We start from the raw sequence: 20,223 nt of genomic DNA, 5'->3' as shown, positions 1-20,223 counted from the left end.
CCTTGTAGTCACTGGCGAGAAATTTCAGATGCTCCATTTTCCTTATCTGCAACGCAGTGACCTTTGCAGCTCGTGGGATAGCCCAAATCCAAAGGACAATTGCAAGGCTCCCAGATACAATAAATGCTGTTTCTTGACATTTTTGTCCCCAATTATCTTTGTCCCTTGGCTTAAGTTTGTTTATTTATCTATTGATTAAAGCTGTTAAGTGTATGGAAGTGCAGCAGCTGTGGCAGGTGGGGGATGAGAGAGGGGAGCACAAAAACCCAGCAACTAAAGTTTTCCAAAAACACCTGTACTGGCCTGACATTCCCAGTGTTTGCAGGGACATTCCCTACCTTTAACTGAGTGGAGAGAAATAGGAGGGGGTTTGGATTCATTGTTCCAGTTAGGAATTATTGCTGCAACAACAAATGTTACTGTAAAGGGATCTTTGAAAAGCTGGTAGAGGAGATGTAGCATATGTTACTTTATAACCTTAGAAATAAATATTTCATTATTTTTCTGGAGCAGTGTCAACAGTTGAGAAAATTCCTCACTAGTGACGATGCTTCCACATATCTGGCTGTTAATTATTACATACGTTTTATGTCCTGAAATTCCTTTAGGAACATTTTCTAAAACGGGGCTAAAGAGAAGAACATATTTAGCATGTACTGCTATAGCAGTGCTTAACGATGGCTTTGTGGCCTTGATGAATCCTTACCCTTGCACAGACGTCTTTAGACCAGAGGGATAAAAGTGGGGTAAAAATTGGTAAAAACAGGTTTCTTCCACAGTGTCAACATTCTTTCCTGGGCTCTCGAGCTGTAAAGACGTGTTTGTTTAATATTCTTTACAGAGGACTACCAGGGAAACGGATAAAACAGCGAGCAAATGAATACTCATGTGGTCCTACAGCAGACCTCCCAGGCAGGAGCTGGAATCCAAATGCCTCCTCTCAAAGTTTGCGTTGGATTTTATTTCAAGTTTCCAAATGCATGTAGAGAGGGCATGAAAATATTGGTTGGACACGAGTGTAGGTAGGAGGGTGAGCTGGAGTGTCTGTTATTGCTGGGGAGAGGGGGGCTTTGCAATGCTCAGAGCATCTCAGTTACTGGTCAGGTCTGAGGTCCTCCTCCCCACAAAGCAAACAGAAAAATTGGAAGAGCAAAACAAATACCACAGTGTCTTCAATCCCCTGCCTTCATTAGCAGCCAAGCAAAAAATTGAGCTGGAAATATGATGGGTACCTTTGTACAGTGCTCTGCTTTCCCACCACTTCCCCTCCCAGATTTTTCAAGTTACAAGATGAAAGAAGAGATAACTTTTTCCATTTTGACAGAGTGCCTGGCCAGGACAATACACGGTCGTGTGGCCTTCCCAAGGGCTGAGTCTTAGGGACTTCAATTAAAAGGGGAAAGCAAAAAGAAAAAAGGAGGGAAGCTGAATCATTTTCTGGCATGATTTCTTCATTTGAATGACCCTTCTCTGTTTTTCAATTAGATTACAGTGCCTTAAACTGGAGGCATAAAGTAATGGTAAAAGTTGAATAATTTCCTCAGCTCAAGATGTGTCATTTTTATATTGTCTATTAATTTTACTCACTGATACCGTACGTCATTTTTGTTGGCCTTTATCCGCCAATTCATCTATGTAATCCGCTATCCTGTCTCTGTTTTTAGCTGCATACATAAGTTCTTTAGATAGAAGCATCCACCAGGCATATCCTGGAACCGATCTCTTATTGTGGCGAGGCATCCCAGAGCAGCTCAGGCGATGTCTGTCCGCTCCTGTGCTGTGCCTACAGCAACAGGTATTGAGCTGTTATTTTGGAAGACAAGGTGATGAGTCCTGCACTCCGCAAATGCGAGGTGGTCTCTTTTCCTGCACAAAAACTCATTCAAATTTTTAACCTCATACCTTGAACTGTAAGGCTTTACTCTCTCTGGAATTTGTTATTATGGAATAATGGAACACATGTTTTTATTTGTGTAAATCAATACTTTCTTATATCCTGTATCTACCCCAGTGATGTGAGAACATGGTTTTTTATTATACATGGCAAAAAAATGAAAAATACCTTCGAGTTTTGCATTTGTGAACTTTACAGATAATGAAACATCCCCTTTTTCTTGCATTTGGGACAAATGCAATGATCTCCTACTTAAATCCTCTGTAGGATGAGTTAGTAGACATTGCTTGTTTGAGTTTAGTGTGGATTGAGCAGGCCTTCAAATATTTGGTGGGTACCCTGTACAAGTCAATTTCAAATGGCTTGTGTAATGTTTACAATGGTTTGAAAACTGCTATAAATACAATTCACTATTTTAAATACTTTTATTTATATCATTATCTTTCCAGATCCTGGAAATTGTTATCCTGCCTTTAGAGTAGGAGGCTTGAATCACCATAATTAGCAAAGATTATTGCTCATTGTGTGTGTGTAAAATTCACACGTTCATTACCAGCAACTGGAAAACATGAAGTGAAATTTAAGCTAAGCTAACATGACCAGCTTTAGTGCTGGATGAGGTCAAAGAAGTGAAAGTCATTTCTGACGACCCCCTTTGGCAGCAGCTGGGCTGAGCCAGCTGTGATACCAAAGCAGTATCTCCCTTTCAGATGTCTTGGTTGAAAATTGTGTTATTCTTTATGAAAGACCCCAATATTTTTGCGTTTTACCCATCTGTAGATAATTAGACCTCATGTCCTGATGGGAAGTGCCTGAGCGCGGGAGCAGCCGGCGTCCTGGAGGACGCAGGGGACGTGCAGCGGAGGTTGCTTCTGTCAGGCTGATTTTCTTCTGCAGGTCATAGCTCAGGTGCTCCTTGACAGCCTGTTTTGGGGACTGGTCCCGCTTCATCCACTTGTGGTTTCCCTTGCCTGTTTTCAGGATGCTGGAATTCACAGGGTGAAACAACATGTCCAGTGTTTGACAGAAAGAAATATTTCTCTCAACTACCATAACACGCTAAATAAATATCTGTGGCGTGGTCCAAGATCCCACAGCACTTCAGCCAGCCAGACATCTCGATTTGCGGTTATTTTTGGTAAAGGCAGAACTAGATGTTGCAAACTGATGTAAAGTCATCTGAGGGGTTGCTAATCTCTTGCGTGGGATGTGTTTCTCCTGTAGCCATTTGGGAGCTGTAGGATGGGCAGTTGACTTCCTCTGGAAGGATGTTCAGGCATGCTCTGTGGCAGACCAAAGCTTCAGCATTTTTCCGAAGGTTATTTGGACAATAGAAATTCCTGAGAAATGTACACTGAGTCTCTGAGAAATATTAGAAAAGGGAAGGTCAGGAAATGGCTGGAGGTCTCTCAAGGTGTTTTTGTATTTTCTCAAAACATGCGCTCCATGTATCCGTATGTCTGACAGCTTTCCAAGCCCTTCTCGTTCCTCCTTCGTGATTCTTCAGCTGTTTATTAGACGGTTATGTCTTTGAGCTCAAACACAGGCTGCAGCTGTACAGTGGTTTGTTTGGATATAAAATTCAGCTCTGTCATGTCATCCCAAAGCACGGTATTGCTCTGCGAGGAAATGTCTCTCTCCAGACTGTTGCATGAAGATCTGAATGATTTAAATAGGGAAGTGTTAGGAGAGTCGGGGCTGCCCAGGCTGGAGAATAAAACTTGTGTTGGTACTGTGGAAGATTTGACCCAAGGATTAAGTCAGGCGGGTGAATATCGAGGTGTTTTAGGACCAGGATTGTGAAGATTTGTTGCCTGCCTTGCTGAGCTTCCCCCTTACAGCAGCACAGCGCCTGCCACAGATGGGATCCCTGTGACGTCTGATCCCTGACCCCTCTTCTTTCCATGGTCTGCTTCATAGGGGAATCCCAAATCACGACCAGCCTTTTGGGGCCACCCCACGAAGAGGACGCCGCTCAGTGGGATGCTGGTGGATAATGCTGCGGCCAGAGGGATGCAGCCCTGGACCAAAGTGCCGCTGCAGGGATGCGGACAGATGGGCAGGGTGGGAGTGAGTCGGTCATGAAACTCTGCTCTGTCTCGCGATGCTCTTGAAAGAATGAGAAATGCATTATCCAACATCCAGGGCTTTTTACCAAGGTCTGCGGCGTGAGTGCTCGCTAGCGTTCAGCAACTGCCTGGTCTTCTTCAAAATCCACGTTCGAGCATCCGTCTCGGCTCCTCTCGTGCGGGTGCTGACCTGCCTCCTGGCAGACACCAGGATGTGTGCTCCCTTCCAGATTGGACACGCTCCTCTTACAGGCTTTGCAGTATTAGAGTGCAGATTTCCTTTGCCTTATTTAGTTTTTGAAAAAAAGGTTTGTTTTGTCTATCCTTGCAAGTGCCAGAAACATAAAATTTTAAAAACCCTTTCCAAAAAGTTGATTTCTTTTAAGGAAAGAGTAATTGAAATTGTAATTCTTCTCTCTTACTGTCTGACGAATTTATTATCTCCTGTGTTTAGTGCCCAAAAGTGGGTTTTGACTTGCTTAAGACAGGGAGAATTTTTTCCTTTCATCTGCTGCTCCATTAGTTCCTATCAGAGCCGCAGTTAAAAAAGTTAATACGCCTGAGTATTTCTGCAGATTGCATCATTTTCGGTGTTTCATAACAATATGGCAAAAGTAATTTGAAACAGATAACAATAGTGCAGTCTGTTTCAGAATAACCATGATTTCCTTGTCATTAAGAGGTCTGTTAGTGGGTAGAGGAGGAGGAGTTTTATCTGGATGAGTTACAGATCATATGGTGTGATCGAGCGCCTTTCCCCCCCCCCCCCCCCTTTTCCTTCCCTTGAAATCCGCAGCGCTGGACTTTGGTTTGGATATGAAACGATTGGATAGTTTCAAACTCCTGTCTGCACAGAGCGACTCAGCGCTTCCAGATGTTTTCAATAAGGAGCCCAGAACTGTCGCATCAGCAGCTGGTGGCCCAGGCTGCTGCTCGCGTCTCCGCTCCATTTTGAGCAACTCGCGGGGAAAAAAAGATAATTATTTACTCATTGGAGTACGTTTTTTTGTTTTTATTTAATCTTTATCCTCTGATTGTCTGGTGCATTGTGTTTCTGAGCATAAATACTATATACTGTGTAAACATGCGTATGGCGTTCAAGGGACTGCCTTAAATAGGTGGACAAAAGAGACTGGAAACCTTTGTTCTGCTTCGTCCGGGCCGAGTCCGTCTTCTGCGTCTGCTCGGCGTGCCTGTGTGTATATAAGGCTGTGTGCAAGGCAAGATTTCTAGCTTGAAACAATGCAGCAAAAGCCCCACCTAACGTGGGAAGAGAGTGATGGTCTCCCAAGGGGGAGCGTGTCTGGCATATTATCTTCTACTTGTTTATATTACACCCCCCCACGCCCCCACCCCAAACAGTAAAGTCTGGAAATGAAGATGAGATGGACTTTGGGTGTCTGTAGTCGTCACTGGCCGCCTGATCTTGGCTGTGAGTCAGGAACATAACCACAGAAAAACTCTTGGAACAAATTAGGGATTTGGAAGCTTAAATTTGAAAAGAAAAAGAGAAGGGAGAGAGGGGGATCTTATTTGTTTGTTTGTGTTGATTATTTCCCTTTGTGGCTGAAGGTGTAGAGGAGTCCAAAGGGATCAGTTGGCAACCTTTACTAGATCAAGACACATAATTATGGAGGAAGGCAGGTCATCGTCTTGATTCACAGGTAGGGCATGGACGTGTACTGAGTCCTGGGACACGTCCTGTGCCCAGAGTCACCCTGCCTGGCGCTGACCTGGCAGCTTCCCTAGCCGGCTCTAGCCACCTGCCTGCACCTTCCACCGCAAGTTTCTGTTCCCTCCTGTCCCATGAAGGCACACGTTGCGTTACTTGTGGCTTTTGGCCATACCAAGATGCTTGTGCACAGCTCAGAAAAATTCATCTCCTCTTTTTAACTTCCTGCTATGAAGGCTGCACATCTCCCAGCACGTCTCCCGCCCCCTTTGGGTAGAGATGTTTCTCATTTCTCCTTACCTGTAGGAAGGGTGAGATAACGTGAGCCACAGAAGACTGGGTGTTGATGCAGCTACAAGTCAGACCAGTCGCGTCTCTGTGGAAGATGCACTATCACGCTCAGTAGCGATGCTCGCATGGCAGTCTCCTCTGCAAGGTGGGCATTGCTCGAGTCCTGCACCTGAACGTCTCCCTCTGGTTGCCAGAAGGGTTCTGCAGTTCAAAGGTGAAGTCCATTAAGTGGAGCACTTTGACAGAGCTGTGTGCTGTCGTTTGGATAAATCTCAGCCTTATATACCAGCAGCCGTCATTAGATTGAACTGAAAACAAACTTAATTGCTGTATTGGTTAAAAAAATATGGGTGCTCCATAATGAAACATCAGAGCATCATCAAAGTACAGCAACTGCTGCAAATTCCTTTACCTGAACTAAATTCACACACTTTGTTTATAGGTTCCCATCTTGTAAATTTAGATTTGAGGAAATCCCTGCCTTTTATGGTAGTGTTTGAAGGGCTGGAATGCTGTCACAGCCATTTCTGATTCCTCATCTCGACAGGCACATGATTGCTGGGATTCATTACTTGTGGAGAAAACTGGTGGCTCCAGAAAGTCCCCAAAGTACTACCACATTTCATGTGTGTCCTAATACTGAAAGCAGAAGCTCCGCTCGTTGTTGAGGAGGACAGAGTCATTGGCTGAGATCTCAAGCCGGGGATTGTAGCTGTAAGAGAGCCTCATAGAGGAGATCCTCCTCAGTTCAACTGGTGATGTGGTGGAGATGAAGCTTTGGGTTGTGAGGGAGAGACTGGAGCCTCATGAAAGTGGGGGGAGATACCTTGCGTTGACCAGGTAAGAGCATACCTGTGTCACTAACCGGGAGGAGCTGATCCGCTGCGAGTCCCCAGCGCACAAGGACGTGTTCATGGCGCGATGCCCACGGGTGGACCTTCGATGGGTGGCTAGCCACCGAGCTGTGCTGTAGTCTTAGGAAAAGACACCCTCCTCAGCTTGCTTACCGAGTCTGCTAAGTTTAGAAGGTAATTATGCTTTTGCGTAATCTGGCTGTACAGATTGGGGGTGTCACATCCAGGAGAGCCCAAAAATAGTACTTTGTGTTTCTGTAAACTCCCGTTCTTCACTGTTTTACCAAATAGGCACGGAGGGGAGTCAGTTCCTTTGTTACTCACAGGCAGGCTGCTGGTGCAATGTTTTTGGGTGGCCAGAAGACTAGGTAGCACTGGAAAGAAAGGAGCTGGAGTGCCCGCTCGCAGCAGATGGGTTTGAACCTCCTTTGGAAGACTCATCTTGCATGCAAATGCCAAAAACTCACTTTTTATCCGTTTCAGCAGGTTGCAGGGTTTGAGTCACCTTTGCCAGAGCTTGAGCTGGTGGTTACAAAGTGCCTCATACAACCAGGGGACTTGGGTCACCTTGTGGGCTGGAAAAGACCTACAAACCCTTAACTGAGCTCCACCAGTGGAGCGAATCCCAGCAGCAGGAGGTGGGCCAGTTCACCCGGCGCCGCGGAGGATGGCTTTTGGAGATCTGCAATTAAACGCTGGGTTGATAAGCGCCGCTTCCGATGTCTGTGCTTCCTGCTTTGCAACACGGAATTAACAATTCCTGTGTTTCCAGCTTTTCTGCCCAGAAAAGCAGCAAGTTCTGCTGGCTACAAACTCCAACCACAGAAACCCCCCTTCCCCTTTTCTTCTCTTTTTTTTTTTTCTTTCCTTTTTTTTTTTTTTTTTTAACCGCCCCCATTCCCTTTTGAATCGGTGAATGAGAGAATGTCTAAAGCCAGGGAAGTATGGAAAGATTTCATCCCTGGAGAGGTCAGGGTGGGGTGGAAAGCGGAGGGGGCTGCAAGGGGGCAGTTTGAAAACAGGAAACCATGTGGCAGCGTGCATGCAGGGCCCAGCTGATGTGAATGAGCTATTGAGAGGGGAGACACTCGGACTGCCCCGGCATTAGAAAGACTAAAAAATTTTAGGGTTTATTTTGTTGTTGTTTTCTTTTTTTAAACAAAAAAAGCTCTGCCTTTCAGGCTAGAATGAAAGAGGGAAAATAGTATTTTCTGGAGAGCAAGTTGGTGAAATCTTTTGCTCTGTGTTGCAAACAAACAAAAAAAAGTAAATGGCTGATTTCCTTTTTTTTTTTTCCCTCCCCCTCCTCTTCTGTGTGCACTGATTAAATCATAAGTTTCCATTCCTGTTTTGGGGAAGCATTAAGCCTGAAATTGTCTCTCATTCACCTGGCCTGGCGGAGAGGAAAGAGTCTTTTTACCTCTCCGAACACACGTCCCTTTGCTTCTCGGTCACTTTTTGGACCGAGCAAAGACACACCAAGTGCCTGCAGCCAGAGGTGGAAGAAGCTGGCGAAGAAAAGCTGCTGCTTTTTCTTCCCCCTCCCCCTCCCTTTTTTTTTTCTTTCTGAAGAGATGAATCATGCTCCCACAACTGCAAAGAAATTTTGAAAGCTGGGAGAACACTGGTGCAGGACTAAAAAGGCAAGTAGTGACGTCCCAGCCCAAATCAGGAGGGAGTGGCTTTATTTCATTATTTTCTTTCCTTTTGCCCTGTGCTGTCATTAGAAATTTAAACTTAACGCAAACCCAAGCCCTCCTGTCTGGTGAACCGTGGACCGACTCGAAAGGAAGAAAGTACCTTTTTTTATTGTTTCTTTTGGTGCACGAGGGCGTGAAAGAAAAAACACGTTGGTGACAGTATTTACGTTGGATACAGTGATCGGCTTTTTTTTTTTCCTTTTTTCCTGAATTAGACCCGTCACGGCTGAGTCTACCTTCTGCCTTCCCTCTCGGAGCATCAGGGTTCCTGCTGCACACATCTGGCCTTTGTTCTCTTTTTGGGCAGGATTTTCATTCTGGTGCTTTTTGGATATCAAAGTTGTCTGGAAGACATTTTTTTAATTATTATTATTACGCTAACAGGAAGGCTGATACCATTCTTAGCAGTTGCTAAGAAAACTTGCTAAAAAAATCTATATGTATAAAGCTCTCTTCAAATATCTTTTGTTTGCTGTAAGTTCCTGTGTTGCCTGTATAAGCAAATCTGTTCCGAGAAGACTTTTATCAGTCGGTCGCTGCCCTGGGATTTTCTTTTTCCTGTTACGAGGCTCGGACAGGCCGGTGTGCTGAGACGCGGGGACTCCTCAGAGCACGTACGTGAGAGGTCTGGAGCGCACCTGGCCGCAGTCAGCCTGGGGTTCATGGTGGACTCTGCTCCTCCGCTCCCGCCTTTTTGGACAAAATGTACGAACGCCATAAGAGGCGATACAGCTTGTGCGACATTTCCAAGGTGGACAGGACTGTAGATGTTGTGTTGTTAAAGGTATGATGTTTGTGTACACTTATTTACAGGTTCCTTTCCCCATCTCTAATGAGTCCCTGCATACCTGTCCCCCAAGCTGCATGGTGCAGAGAGGGGGAACAGGTGGAAGAGCTCTTGCCCTTCAGCATGGAGGTGGCTTTGAGTGCTATCAAACCGTTTCATGCCAAATATTATTATCCCTGCAACCAGATAATCTCTTGTGGCATGCAATCAGATACTCTTTCGGAGAGCTCTAGCTGGCCATCTTCCCTGTCCTCTGCCGTTAAACGGTCCCCTCCTGTTTTGCAACCTTCACCGCTTGCAGGTGGGTTTTCTGCATAAGGTGCCATTCGACAAAGTGTTTTCATTTCCAGTGGTCACTTTTGGGGTTGAAATGCACGTGTTCTCTGAAAGATGTATTCTACCAAAAAAGGCATGGTGGATCCTCCTTTGCCTCTGTGTTTTGTTTCTGTTTGAAGGGTGTTGCTGTCAGTCCTATTGTTTGGGTGTGAGTTTTGTCTGAAGAAGGGTTGGAACAAGAGTCAGGAGTGGCTCTTGGCTAATTGTCCCAGTGTGTTCCTCCTCTAATCTAAAATTAGCAAGTGTTCCACCAAATGGCACGGTGGCGGTCTGGGAATGTCCTGTCTCCGTAACAGCTTTTTGGAGCTTCAGCAGTTTCCTGGCAAAGTGGATGGAAATCGGAAAGCAGCCAGAGGGACTGCAAAACACAGCCCAACTTAGGGATCTGAACTCCTGGAAGAGCATTTCCTTTCCTTCTCCCTTCTTCTTTCTTCTCTTTTCTTAGCTGAGGCAGTGGGTTTCTGCATTGATCGTGTGGCTTCCTTTTTTTATGATTTTTGCTTCATGCCCTTGTTTCAGAGTCAGGAACACAGAAAATTTTTATTTTCAGATGATTCTTTTTCTACTTCATCTGCACTAAAATAGACGTAGCACTTGTTAACTTGCACTGTTTAGGAATAAAAATATTTTCCTTTAATTCTGTGTATCCTTTGTTTTTTAGTGACACAAATAACGATAACTTGTTTTCTCTACCAGCTGAATTTTGTTGAGTATTTTCGAACTCTCATGTTAATGATGCTGGTTGTGGATTGAATCCCATGGTATTCAATCTGTAGACACCCTATGAGTCATTAAAAAATGTAGACATATTGTACACACACTACTCATGTGAAATGACTGCTTAATAATTCTTGGGAGAAGACCCAGTACCCCTGACAACCTTGATTGCTAATATAAAAAACACGATCTTTTTCTTTATAAAGAATATCTGGATGCCCGGGTTGAAATGTAATTCACTATAATTATCTGACTTCAGTATTTCTGATGTCGTCAGTTCCTTAAATTAGTTCTTGTTCAGCAAAGCTTAGATTTTATAACAAAATGTGGCTCTTGTTAGTTCCCACTAGTATTTTCCTAATTGAGTTTCAAAACTGTGGGTTATACTGTCTGTTCCTGCAAATGACTCAGTGTCCATATATGTGTGCGTGTATGCACGCATTGCTGCTCCGAGCATAGGCTGTACAGGCCGCAGATGTTTAAAATAGGAGGCTGCTAGTGACAGCTATAGTTACAATCAACTTTAGCTTGATTTTCAGTTGTTCTTCATGTTTTAGCTGGTTTCTATAACATAACTGGTAGATGAAATTTAAATTTTGGTGATCGAGGATCCAAGCCAGCACTGGAGTGCGTCAGTGGCAGATCATCTCTTGACGTTAACGGGAGTTGGATCAGGCCCTTAATGAGGGAGCAGGGGGGTGGGGTTTTTTGTTGGGTTAGTTTTTAATTAAAATACTTAAATAAAACTGTACCTTATCTAGCTTATTGTATTTTGGTGAGTTAAGAGGACAGGGTTTCTTAAGTGTCAAGTATGGAAAATCAAGTAAATATCCTTACAACAAAAGCAAATCCAAATAGGATCCATTAAGAGTGTTTGATCTGAATGAAATTTTAACAAGATACCTGCAAAGCACCGAACAGCTTTCAGTTTGGCCTACAGATTGACTCATACAAGCTGCCTTTTCTTTGCTGGATGAATATGTTCTTTGCTTCATTTTAAGACGGGGAACTCTGGAATCATGACATAGGAAAGAAAAACAGTTGGTGAAGAAGGACAACTGGAACAAGCTGGGAACAAAGAAGATCTTGTGTCATTTGCTCTCTACAACTACCTGAAAGGAGGTTGTAGTGAGGTGGGGGTTGGTCTCTTCTCCCAAGTAACAAGTGATAGGACAAGAGGAAATGGCCTCAAGCTGCGCCAGGGGAGGTTTAGGTGGGATATTAGGAAAAACTTCTTCACCGAAAGGGCAGTCAGGCATTGGAACAGGCTGCCCAGGGAAGTGGTTGAGTCTCCATCCCTGGAGGTATTTAAAAGAAGGGTAGATGTGGTGCTTGAGGACATGGTTTAGTGGTGGGCTTGGCAGTGATAGGTTAACGGTTGGACTTGATGATCTTAAGGGTCTTTTCCAACCTTAATAATTCTATGATTCTATGATTTCAGTTACTAAGTGTTTATAGATGGGATTATATTTGTGTTGATTGCAACCATTCTTAGACACAGTCGCAAAAGAATTTTGGTTCCTACTGACTATTTTGCAATGCACGTGTCTTCTGAGGGTCAGCGTGTTGGGGCTCAAATTTTCCGTGTTTAGATTGTGCCTGAAACAGTGGCTTGTGAAGTTACGCAAAAAAACCCTCAGCAATTTTAGAGGTTGATGCACTCAATTATTTTTAGCTTTAACATTGTTTCTTCCTCCTCCCCACATATGAAAAAGCAAGAGGCAACAGATGAATCAGTGTCCTGGCCTGTATGTCGGAGGTAGGGCTTCATCTTTACTGGGGCTATTTTTGCTGCTGCAGCAATGTGAACATGATGAACTTGGTTACCGAGCGTAGTAGTTTGCCACTGTACAGGGAAGCCTGGATGATGCAGAAATGGCATAAAAAATCGTCGTCATCTTCGCTGCTGGGATTGCATTGTAGCAGATGAGGGAGAAGATGTGGGGCACGTGGGGCGCCTGCTTGTCTGAACGATTCACTGAGCTCTGAGCAGCTACGTGCAGGGTGAAGCAGTCTGCGCTGTGTAGTTCCAAGACCCAAAATGGGAAGTCTCAGTGTGCCCATGTGCGAGTTGGCAGCCCTATCTCATTTTTATGTTGTGCCTGCTACCACAAATATAACTATCTAGGGACAGAATACGGAAACCGTGCTGTCTGGCACCTTGCAAATACATGTGAAGTTAGACAAGCGTTCAAGTCTGGATGAACAGGCTGTGCTTTGCAGAGTTAGAAAATAAGAAGTGGGCTTGCTTTGAGAATGGGAAACCGAGCAATCGCAACTGGAAATGTTTTATAATTGCTCATTGCCTATATCTACATTTCACCATTGTACATGAATGATCAAACTGTTAAGTGTAGGCAGAAGGTGTAAGTTTTTTCATAACTGGGGAAATGAGGTTTGATTTAGCTGCTCTTCAGACGAACAGATCCCATTCAGCTTCCAGTTAAAGACCAGAACATTATTCATGAAATTAAAACCAGCCTGATGTTAGAAAAATAATTAAGGCATTTTGAAATTAAAGGGGCAGCATTATCAATTAGTTATTCTGCTCCCTGGCAGAGGGCTGCCGGAGAAGATCCTCTGGAGTGAACCCTGCCCACCTAAGGCAAAGTGCAATTTGCAGCATCCTAAGCTAAAAGTAGTATGCGGAGAAGGTCCCCAAATTAACTGAAACTAAAGTTTCTTCCATTGTATATTATACTTATAAAGCTTTTTCTTTTTTGTGTGTTTGGTTATTTGTTCATTCCTTCTTTGGGGTTCTTCTTCTGAGGGAAGTACCATCCTCAGATGATGGGCACGCAGTGTCTTATTGAAATTTGTGGCCCTAAAATGACTCTGAACTTCAATCCTGCATCTGTCCGCACTGGTTTGGTTATTGAAGGGACAGCAGGAGAGAAGTGTATTTATGATGATGTGGAGAACTTTCAGGTTTTTCTGTTTGTGTCTCGTGTAGAATTAGAACTGGAAGGATAACTTAAATGAAAGTAGTATTTTCACCTTAGGCACATACATGTTTGTGGGAATTTTGCTCCCATTAGTCAAGAGATGGCTTTTATGCAAAGCCATTGCTGTTATTTTTAAAGCTTAATTAAAGTTTGTTGTTACCAGGATTCTTAATTCTGCTGGTGGAGGACATCCCAGTGCCAAGGGCTGGAAAATGTTTTTGGGGCACACGTTCCTTTCCCTAGTTGGGACATTGCCAGGGGAAAAGTGCACTCTAGGAATTCAGCGTTGCTCTTACACCACAAAGTGCTAATTTATTCAGTCATTTAAAATGTCCTGTGGTTGTAGGAGCCTCTTCTGGTGTAATCCTTTAGTGTAGTTCTCTGTAGCACTGCTCACTTCTTGCTGTGAGCGAGGTCACTTTGGACCTCCTTGAAAAAAATGTTGTCCTGATGCGCTGTCACCAACTCTGTAAAGGTAAAAGGCTCAGAGTAGCATATTCGCAGTGCTAGAAGATAAATCTCTATAGAAATCATTGCAGAAATGCAAGTGTTGTCACTTTGTCCCTTTCAGCATGCATTGGAGAATGGTCCTTGTATTCCTTATCTGCATGGTAAAACCTTCCCCTAAAGCTAGCAAAAGACACAGGGAGATTACAAAAAGTTGAAATAAAAAAATGCTGGAATTTGCAAGCAAACTGATATGTCTGCTCTTAATATTGTCTGGCAAGATGATTGACAAAGCAGTGATTTCTGCTCTTAATGTGAGTTTTGTGTAGATGGAGTCTTTTTGCATCAACGGCTGTTGAAGGAAGATGGTGGAAATTCCTTCCCCAGGTGCCCCATCCCTCATGCTCCTTTTGAAAGAGGTTTGAAGGATCTTGAAAGGTGGTTTTTGTGAAGGGGGTGAGCCAACTGTTGCTTTAGTTTCTAGTCCAGGAATTAGAGGTGACTGGATAATTCCATTGTAAATGGAATTGTAAAGTTAAAAGTTGCTTAGAATAAACATTGAATTTCAGTTATGTGTACAAATTTCTTCAATGAAAACTATCCTACAGGAAATTTTCAGGAACAGGTAGTTGCTAGAGAATAATTAAGATTTGCATTAAAAATAAAAAAAAATATCATGGAATCATTCCTGATTATTAAACAAACTAGTTATAATTAAATTTAAAGTATTGCTTGTTTGCTGCTATTTTTGTTCTTCAGTGGATATTTCAAATCTTTCCTAGTGTCGGTTATTGCTCAGTATGGTGTACAGGTACTTAATGATACACCAAGCAAGCTAGAATTACGCTACTAAATATTTTCATATGTGCAATGGTATCTGCTTTTAGCTGCAAGGTAGAGCTCAGTCTGGAAGCTGGGGGGGGGGCGGGGGGAACAAGAGAGAAATGGAAACTTGTAAATTTAGGACAAAGTTAAAACAATGTGGAGGGAAGATGAATCTCTAGAGATTTGCTAGGAAATGAAAGTTAAAATCATCTGGTTCCTTCTGCTCTAGAGATGTTGATTTATATCCCTACCAGTGAGGCTGACAAGTGCAAACTTTTAAAATAGCGGAAGATTTCCTGAGAGGTCAGTGTGTTTTCTTTATTGTGAAATGGAAGGCAAGAACAGTTCAAGTAAAACCAGAGGGAGAGAAGAAGGACTTTTCCATGGTGGAAAGGTAGGAGAGGTGCGTGGGAGCCAGGTAGCAACTGGCCCCCGGGGCGAGTGTTTCTAGCGAGCCCTCCACCGCGCCACTCTGCCAGAAGTAGACGTTTTTGAAATGTCTTTTGAGAAGGAGATCCCGATTTTGGTTTTCGTGGGCAGGCACCGTGCAGGACCGCGAGTGCTGGAGGGGGTTAGACAACTCTTCGGCCAAGACTGTCACGCAGGGGGAGAGGAAGGAAGAGCCTGGGAACAGAGGCTGGGGTCACTCGTCGTTTCCGTGTGATGGAGGACATCCCAGCCCCGTTTTCTCGCAGGGTGTCCAGCGCCGTCCTTTTCTTACGCAAAGAGGTTTCTGCATTAAGTCACATTAAGTTTCAAATTCAATGTTTGCAGGAAGACGTCTCTGAGAGTCAGGAAATACATGTGTGTGTGCCCAGAAAGAGCAATCAAACCGTCTGCTGCTTGCAACTCCAGCTGGTGTCCTAAAGCCTACTCTTTGGACATTTAGTCTGCTAGTGTTTCACAGGCAAACAGCAAATCCTTCGGGATTCAGTTTTTGGTGCCTGGGGATGTGCTTCCATGATTCATTCTGTGTCTGAGCTGCAGATAAACACATTCGGGCTTCTGCATGGAAAAATAGCTGGTTCTCTCCTGGAGTTTTTTCAAAAGCTGCGTATTGAGACTCCGTTCCCAGAGGCTGTTTCGTATTCCCCTCTGCCATCTGAACACTGCTGCATCCTCTGCTCCCACCACAAAGACCTCGGATGCCCAGAACCGATGGGCTATAATCAGTGTGGGCAAGGCAGAAATTGCATGGAGGTTTTATCATCTTCTGTGGCCACCAGCCCGCGGTCCTGTCATTGGGCTTCTCTTAGCAAAACAGAGACTAAGGGAAGAAGGGAGGTATAGTTTTGTTACATACAATGCACATGCCTGCAAAATCCCAAGACAACCTCATTTTTAATTTCTTCATACTGGTGCATTCCCCAACCCCTGATGTTCAGGTGCTTTTATAATGGTATTTTCTCTACAGCCCTTACTGTCTGTACCTGCAGTCACTATTCCTGAGTAAATACAGCAGAATTCAGTTGTTGAGGAGGGATCCCAGTACTCAGTCTTGGGCTGTGGATGGTGGGGTTTGTGTTTTGAGTATCTGTGGACCACCCAGTTTCCTGAGAGCACGCAGAAAACCTCCCTCAAATCCTGTCTGGGCTGGTTTTGGCCTAGGGAATACTTGTATATAGTAGTGGTTTCCTTTGTTTGTGTTTTGATGATGATGATTATTATTATTCCTGAATTAGGACTACTGAGATAAATACCTAGTTCCTAATGTTTTATTTTGTACGTAATCAGGTGTATCTGAAACAGCACCTTAAACTCCAGTGTGACTCTCATTACTTTTTTTAATAGAAAAAACCAGACGTTTTCAATACTTGGCAAAGTCACAGGGCAGAGGAGAGAGCTGGCTGGGTAATGGGAAAAATACTCAAATCTTTTTTGAAAAAATGCCAATGTCTATAATGCATTTTCAGTGAATGACTCAATTGGTTCTATTAAAGGAAAAAAATATAATGTTAATTCAGCCTAATATAGTTTATTCTATTACCAATCAACTGATAGACTTGAACCTCCTCATATTTTGCTTTCTTACTGCTAATTATTGAACAGGATGTTTAATTATCAATTTCCAATAGTGGATATCAGTATAAATCAGGAGTAGTTCCCTTAAATTTGATGGAGATAGATTGGTTTAAGAGTAAGGAGGACCAGGCTCAGTATGATGAGGAAGGAGTTAGGTGCAAGCCAGTCAGAAGGAGGCAGACTTTGATTTTAAAACTGATGGGTCGTTCCTTCATTTGTGTGGACTTGAGCACATTTGCATTTGTCCTCCTATGTGTGTTAAGGCTCAACCGCTAGATTTGCCTTTAGTAAAATGTAAGACGGTGTGCTGCAAATTAGATTCTGCTTTGTCTGGAGAGAAAGAATATTAACATGATATTTATTGACTTACAGTCATAATGTGATCTTTATTGACTTAACAGCTCTTTTAAGACTAACAAGTATGTATAAATTCTGCAGTGAAGTTTAATCGCTAAGGTTAGATACCCCTCAGCCTCGCTGAGAACAGGAGGTATCTTTCTTCCGTTGAAAGAATCCGAATGGTGACCCGCTGTCCACGCAGCAGTTAAAACTCAACATCTTTATGTCACTTTGGAACACAAGAAATCATTGTTTCGAGTAGTTGCTTACAAAAGCCTTTCTCAGGCTTCAGACTGCCTCTCTTTCTCTCTCCATCATTTAAATGAGACATTACACATATGTTAGTATATATGTAATATATATAAAATGGAGAAGCTGGGCATACAGCTGAGTGTGTAAATGCATTGAGTAGAGGTGCAGGGAAGGATGGGATGTATGTACATACAGGGGTCTAATGGGACCTTAGATGAATGTGTAAGTAATGCATATGTATGAGCAGAGGCAGCGAGCAGCTAATCGTAAGTGTACATCAGTGCATGCATAGCTAAGAAAAATAGCCTGTGAAATTGCATGGTGGGGAGGGACGTCCAGATGGGACATGCACTGAGGTCACCCTGCGACCTGACTCTGGTAGAACATGCAGTCTCCTTCGCCTCTCCTGGGAGACTCTTGCTCATTTTTCCCCTCTCAGATCTCCTCTGCTCCTTCTCTGTCTCCCCCAGCAAGAGCTGCTGACTGGGGAAGGTCAGGGCATCCTCACTGCTGGAGGATTTTAAGGGCACACTGGATTAAGACCTCTCAGATTATAGTTGAGCCTGACTTGGAGCAGCAGAAAGGGACTAGCTGACGTGTCAAAGGCCCTTCCAACCCCATTTTGTCATCATAGAAGTATGGAGGAGGACAAAACCTAAGGAAGAAAAATGTGCTGTAGAAAGTAGCTGACAGGTCAGGGGGAGTGGAGCGTTGACTCTGCAGTGTGGCGGGCAGGAGGTTAGCGGAGGTGCTGGCAGGAGCCCCCCCGGTGCAGGGCAGGGGGATGCAGCCAGACCGGTGAGGAGCGCCAGACAACGACTCCAAATAACAAGTTGCATGATCTCAGCGAGCAAAGGGAAGAAGGATGTGGGTCATTAGTCAAAGCAGCGAGTCAGGTCAAGGGTAGGAGAGTCTTCGTTTTTCTTTATTGCAAAAAAAAAAAAAAGGAATAAAAAGGAAAAAGCAGTGCATTTCATAACTTGGGAGCAAGGAGAACATCAAGGGGATGAGAATCCAGCAAGGGACTGTAAAAATGGAGGAGGATTATGGAGGAAATTTGAAGACAGGTCAGAGGCAAGAAGTCAATAGTAAAAATTCTCTTTTTGACAGAGAGAGGGAAACGGAAATTATTTCAGGAGAGACAAGGAAAACCAGAGAGAGGGTAGGAGAAATAGTTGGCATATAAAATCAGACAAAGTCATCCATTTCAGTAGCTTTCTTTTAGCTACAACATAACATGCAAGATCCTGTGTGTTGAGGCAAGTCAGGAGGGAAAGCAACCTCTGGATTTTGTGACATGGGATTGTCCAGGCGAGATTTGCTTGTGTTTGAGTAATAGAGGCGTTTGGCTAGGAGCAACAGCAGAGCTGCTGAAGGAGAGAGAGCAAAGGGGCTTCCAGAGTCTACCAGCTGTAGACTAAAGTGATGGAAAGGCCATGTTGGATGAGCCAAGGCTTGTGGATAGTCCGGCAGACTTCAGAGTCAAAATGTTGCACAACACAACCCAAGTGAGAAAGAGTAAAGCAGAGGCAGATGGGGGAGAAGACTGAGAGCAGATCAGTCATCCTTGCTGAAAGACTGGAAGTCATGGAAGGGGTGAGGGACAGGGTGAGATGATAAGGGCTGATGTTGAAATAAACCATGTGATGTGTCTTAGTGTTAAAATGGGGGTTTCTAACATCATCATCATCATTTCAGTTAATGCAAACACAAAGTGCTTCTGGTTCTCACCATGACCTGGGCACTTCCCTAGCCCTCGGTTCCATGTTATCAGAGCGCCTTACTATCTTTAAGGTAATTATCTCTACAGCAGTATGAGTGGTAAGGAATTGCTATTCTCTACATAGTAAACCGAGGCATAAAGCAGAGGAATATCTTGCCTGCAGTCCCACTACAAATGGAAGTGAGAATTGAAGCCAGGTTTCTTCAGTGCTCAACTAGTAGCTTAAACGCTGGCTCATACTCACTCTGAACTCCTGCCTTGAGCAGGAGCCACCTTGAAATCATACTTTCCATGGAGGAGTAAAATTTTTTGGCATATTTTAACGGTTTGTTTAGTGATGCTAAAAAAAAAAAAAGTCATAAATTATTTTTGAGGTTTTTATTGTTGGGACAAAATTAAGCCACAACTATCTATCTGCTGGTCGATTGGCAGAAGTGGCTAATGGGGACACTACCAACATTGGCCTTTCTTTGATTTGCTCTGGTCTGTTTTTCAGATAAACCGCGAAAGCTGGTGTTCGCTGGAGCCATGCCCCGATTCTTCCCTGCTGGAACGCAAGAGGACGCGGGAGTCTCCAGGTGAGCAGCGTGCCGGTGGCGGCTCCAGACAAGCAGCTCTGTGGTTCTCCTTACCTTTTCTTTCCTTCTTTTTCTTCTTATTTTTGACATCCTAGGCTCGACGTGTAAAATACGTAAACTAAAGAAAATGTGTAATGCATCTGCCGTGAGTCATTGATAGCACATGGTTATACCACTTGACTTGCAGTGAGCTGTGTGGTGTGTCACCTTCCTAAGTAATTACGCATTTAAAGTACTTCGGTGTTTTGAGGTTTTTTCTTTTTTTTTTTTAAATTAACTTGAAAGGGGCGATGGGGGACACAGACATGGTTTCTAGCTAAAAGGATAATACAATAAAAGAAAAAAAAAGCCAGAAATTTAAACTTCTGAATCCATATTTAGATCCAAATCAGTGGCTTGATTCCACCCCCCCCCGCCCCCAAAATTTGCCATGATTTCCAGGCTCCAGGAAGCAGGAAGGTTGTTCAGAGCCATCGTTCCCACACCCTGCCCACCAGCCATGCCGAGCTCCCAGCCCTGCGTGCTGGCTGGTGCTTTCTGGCTTTCCCACCGGGACAGAAAATCTTGTCTGGGCAAGTTTCAAAGAGGGGTTGGTGTCTAAGATAAGAAAAAAAGCATTTCCTTTCATTGAATCATGCATGTTCGAAACAAATAGAGTAATTTATCAGGGCCCTGAATAGTGACTTTGCTTGGACTGTTCATAGAGAGGACACTTCTTGCCTTGCCCTGCTCATTACAAGCAGGGGTCTCACCTGAATCTCCTTCCATTTAT

General features: G+C 43.8%; 1 protein-coding gene across 9 annotated transcripts in view; it reads left to right on the top strand.

The window, feature by feature from the left end:
• AKAP13 (A-kinase anchoring protein 13) overlaps positions 1-20,223 on the top strand; it is a 225,936-nt gene that overhangs the window by 140,853 nt on the left and 64,860 nt on the right. For 7 of the 9 annotated variants that reach the window (XM_087743462.1, XM_087743461.1, XM_087743460.1 and 4 more), the window contains one exon: positions 19,370-19,451. In XM_087743462.1, coding sequence (XP_087599588.1) covers positions 19,370-19,451 — 82 coding nt within the window. Of the gene's footprint in view, positions 1-8,527; positions 9,265-19,369; positions 19,452-20,223 lie in introns of those variants that run through there. The other 2 variants (XM_087743464.1, XM_087743463.1) reach the window with 1 other exon arrangement.

Source organism: Nipponia nippon, unplaced genomic scaffold (genome assembly GCF_047370975.1).
Source record: "Nipponia nippon isolate SJK-2023a ecotype South Korea unplaced genomic scaffold, ASM4737097v1 scaffold_9, whole genome shotgun sequence".
In the NCBI taxonomy this organism is placed as follows: Eukaryota; Metazoa; Chordata; class Aves; order Pelecaniformes; family Threskiornithidae; genus Nipponia; species Nipponia nippon.
The sequence above is the reverse complement of the archived record's forward strand: the minus strand, read 5'-3'. Positions and strand labels throughout refer to the sequence as shown.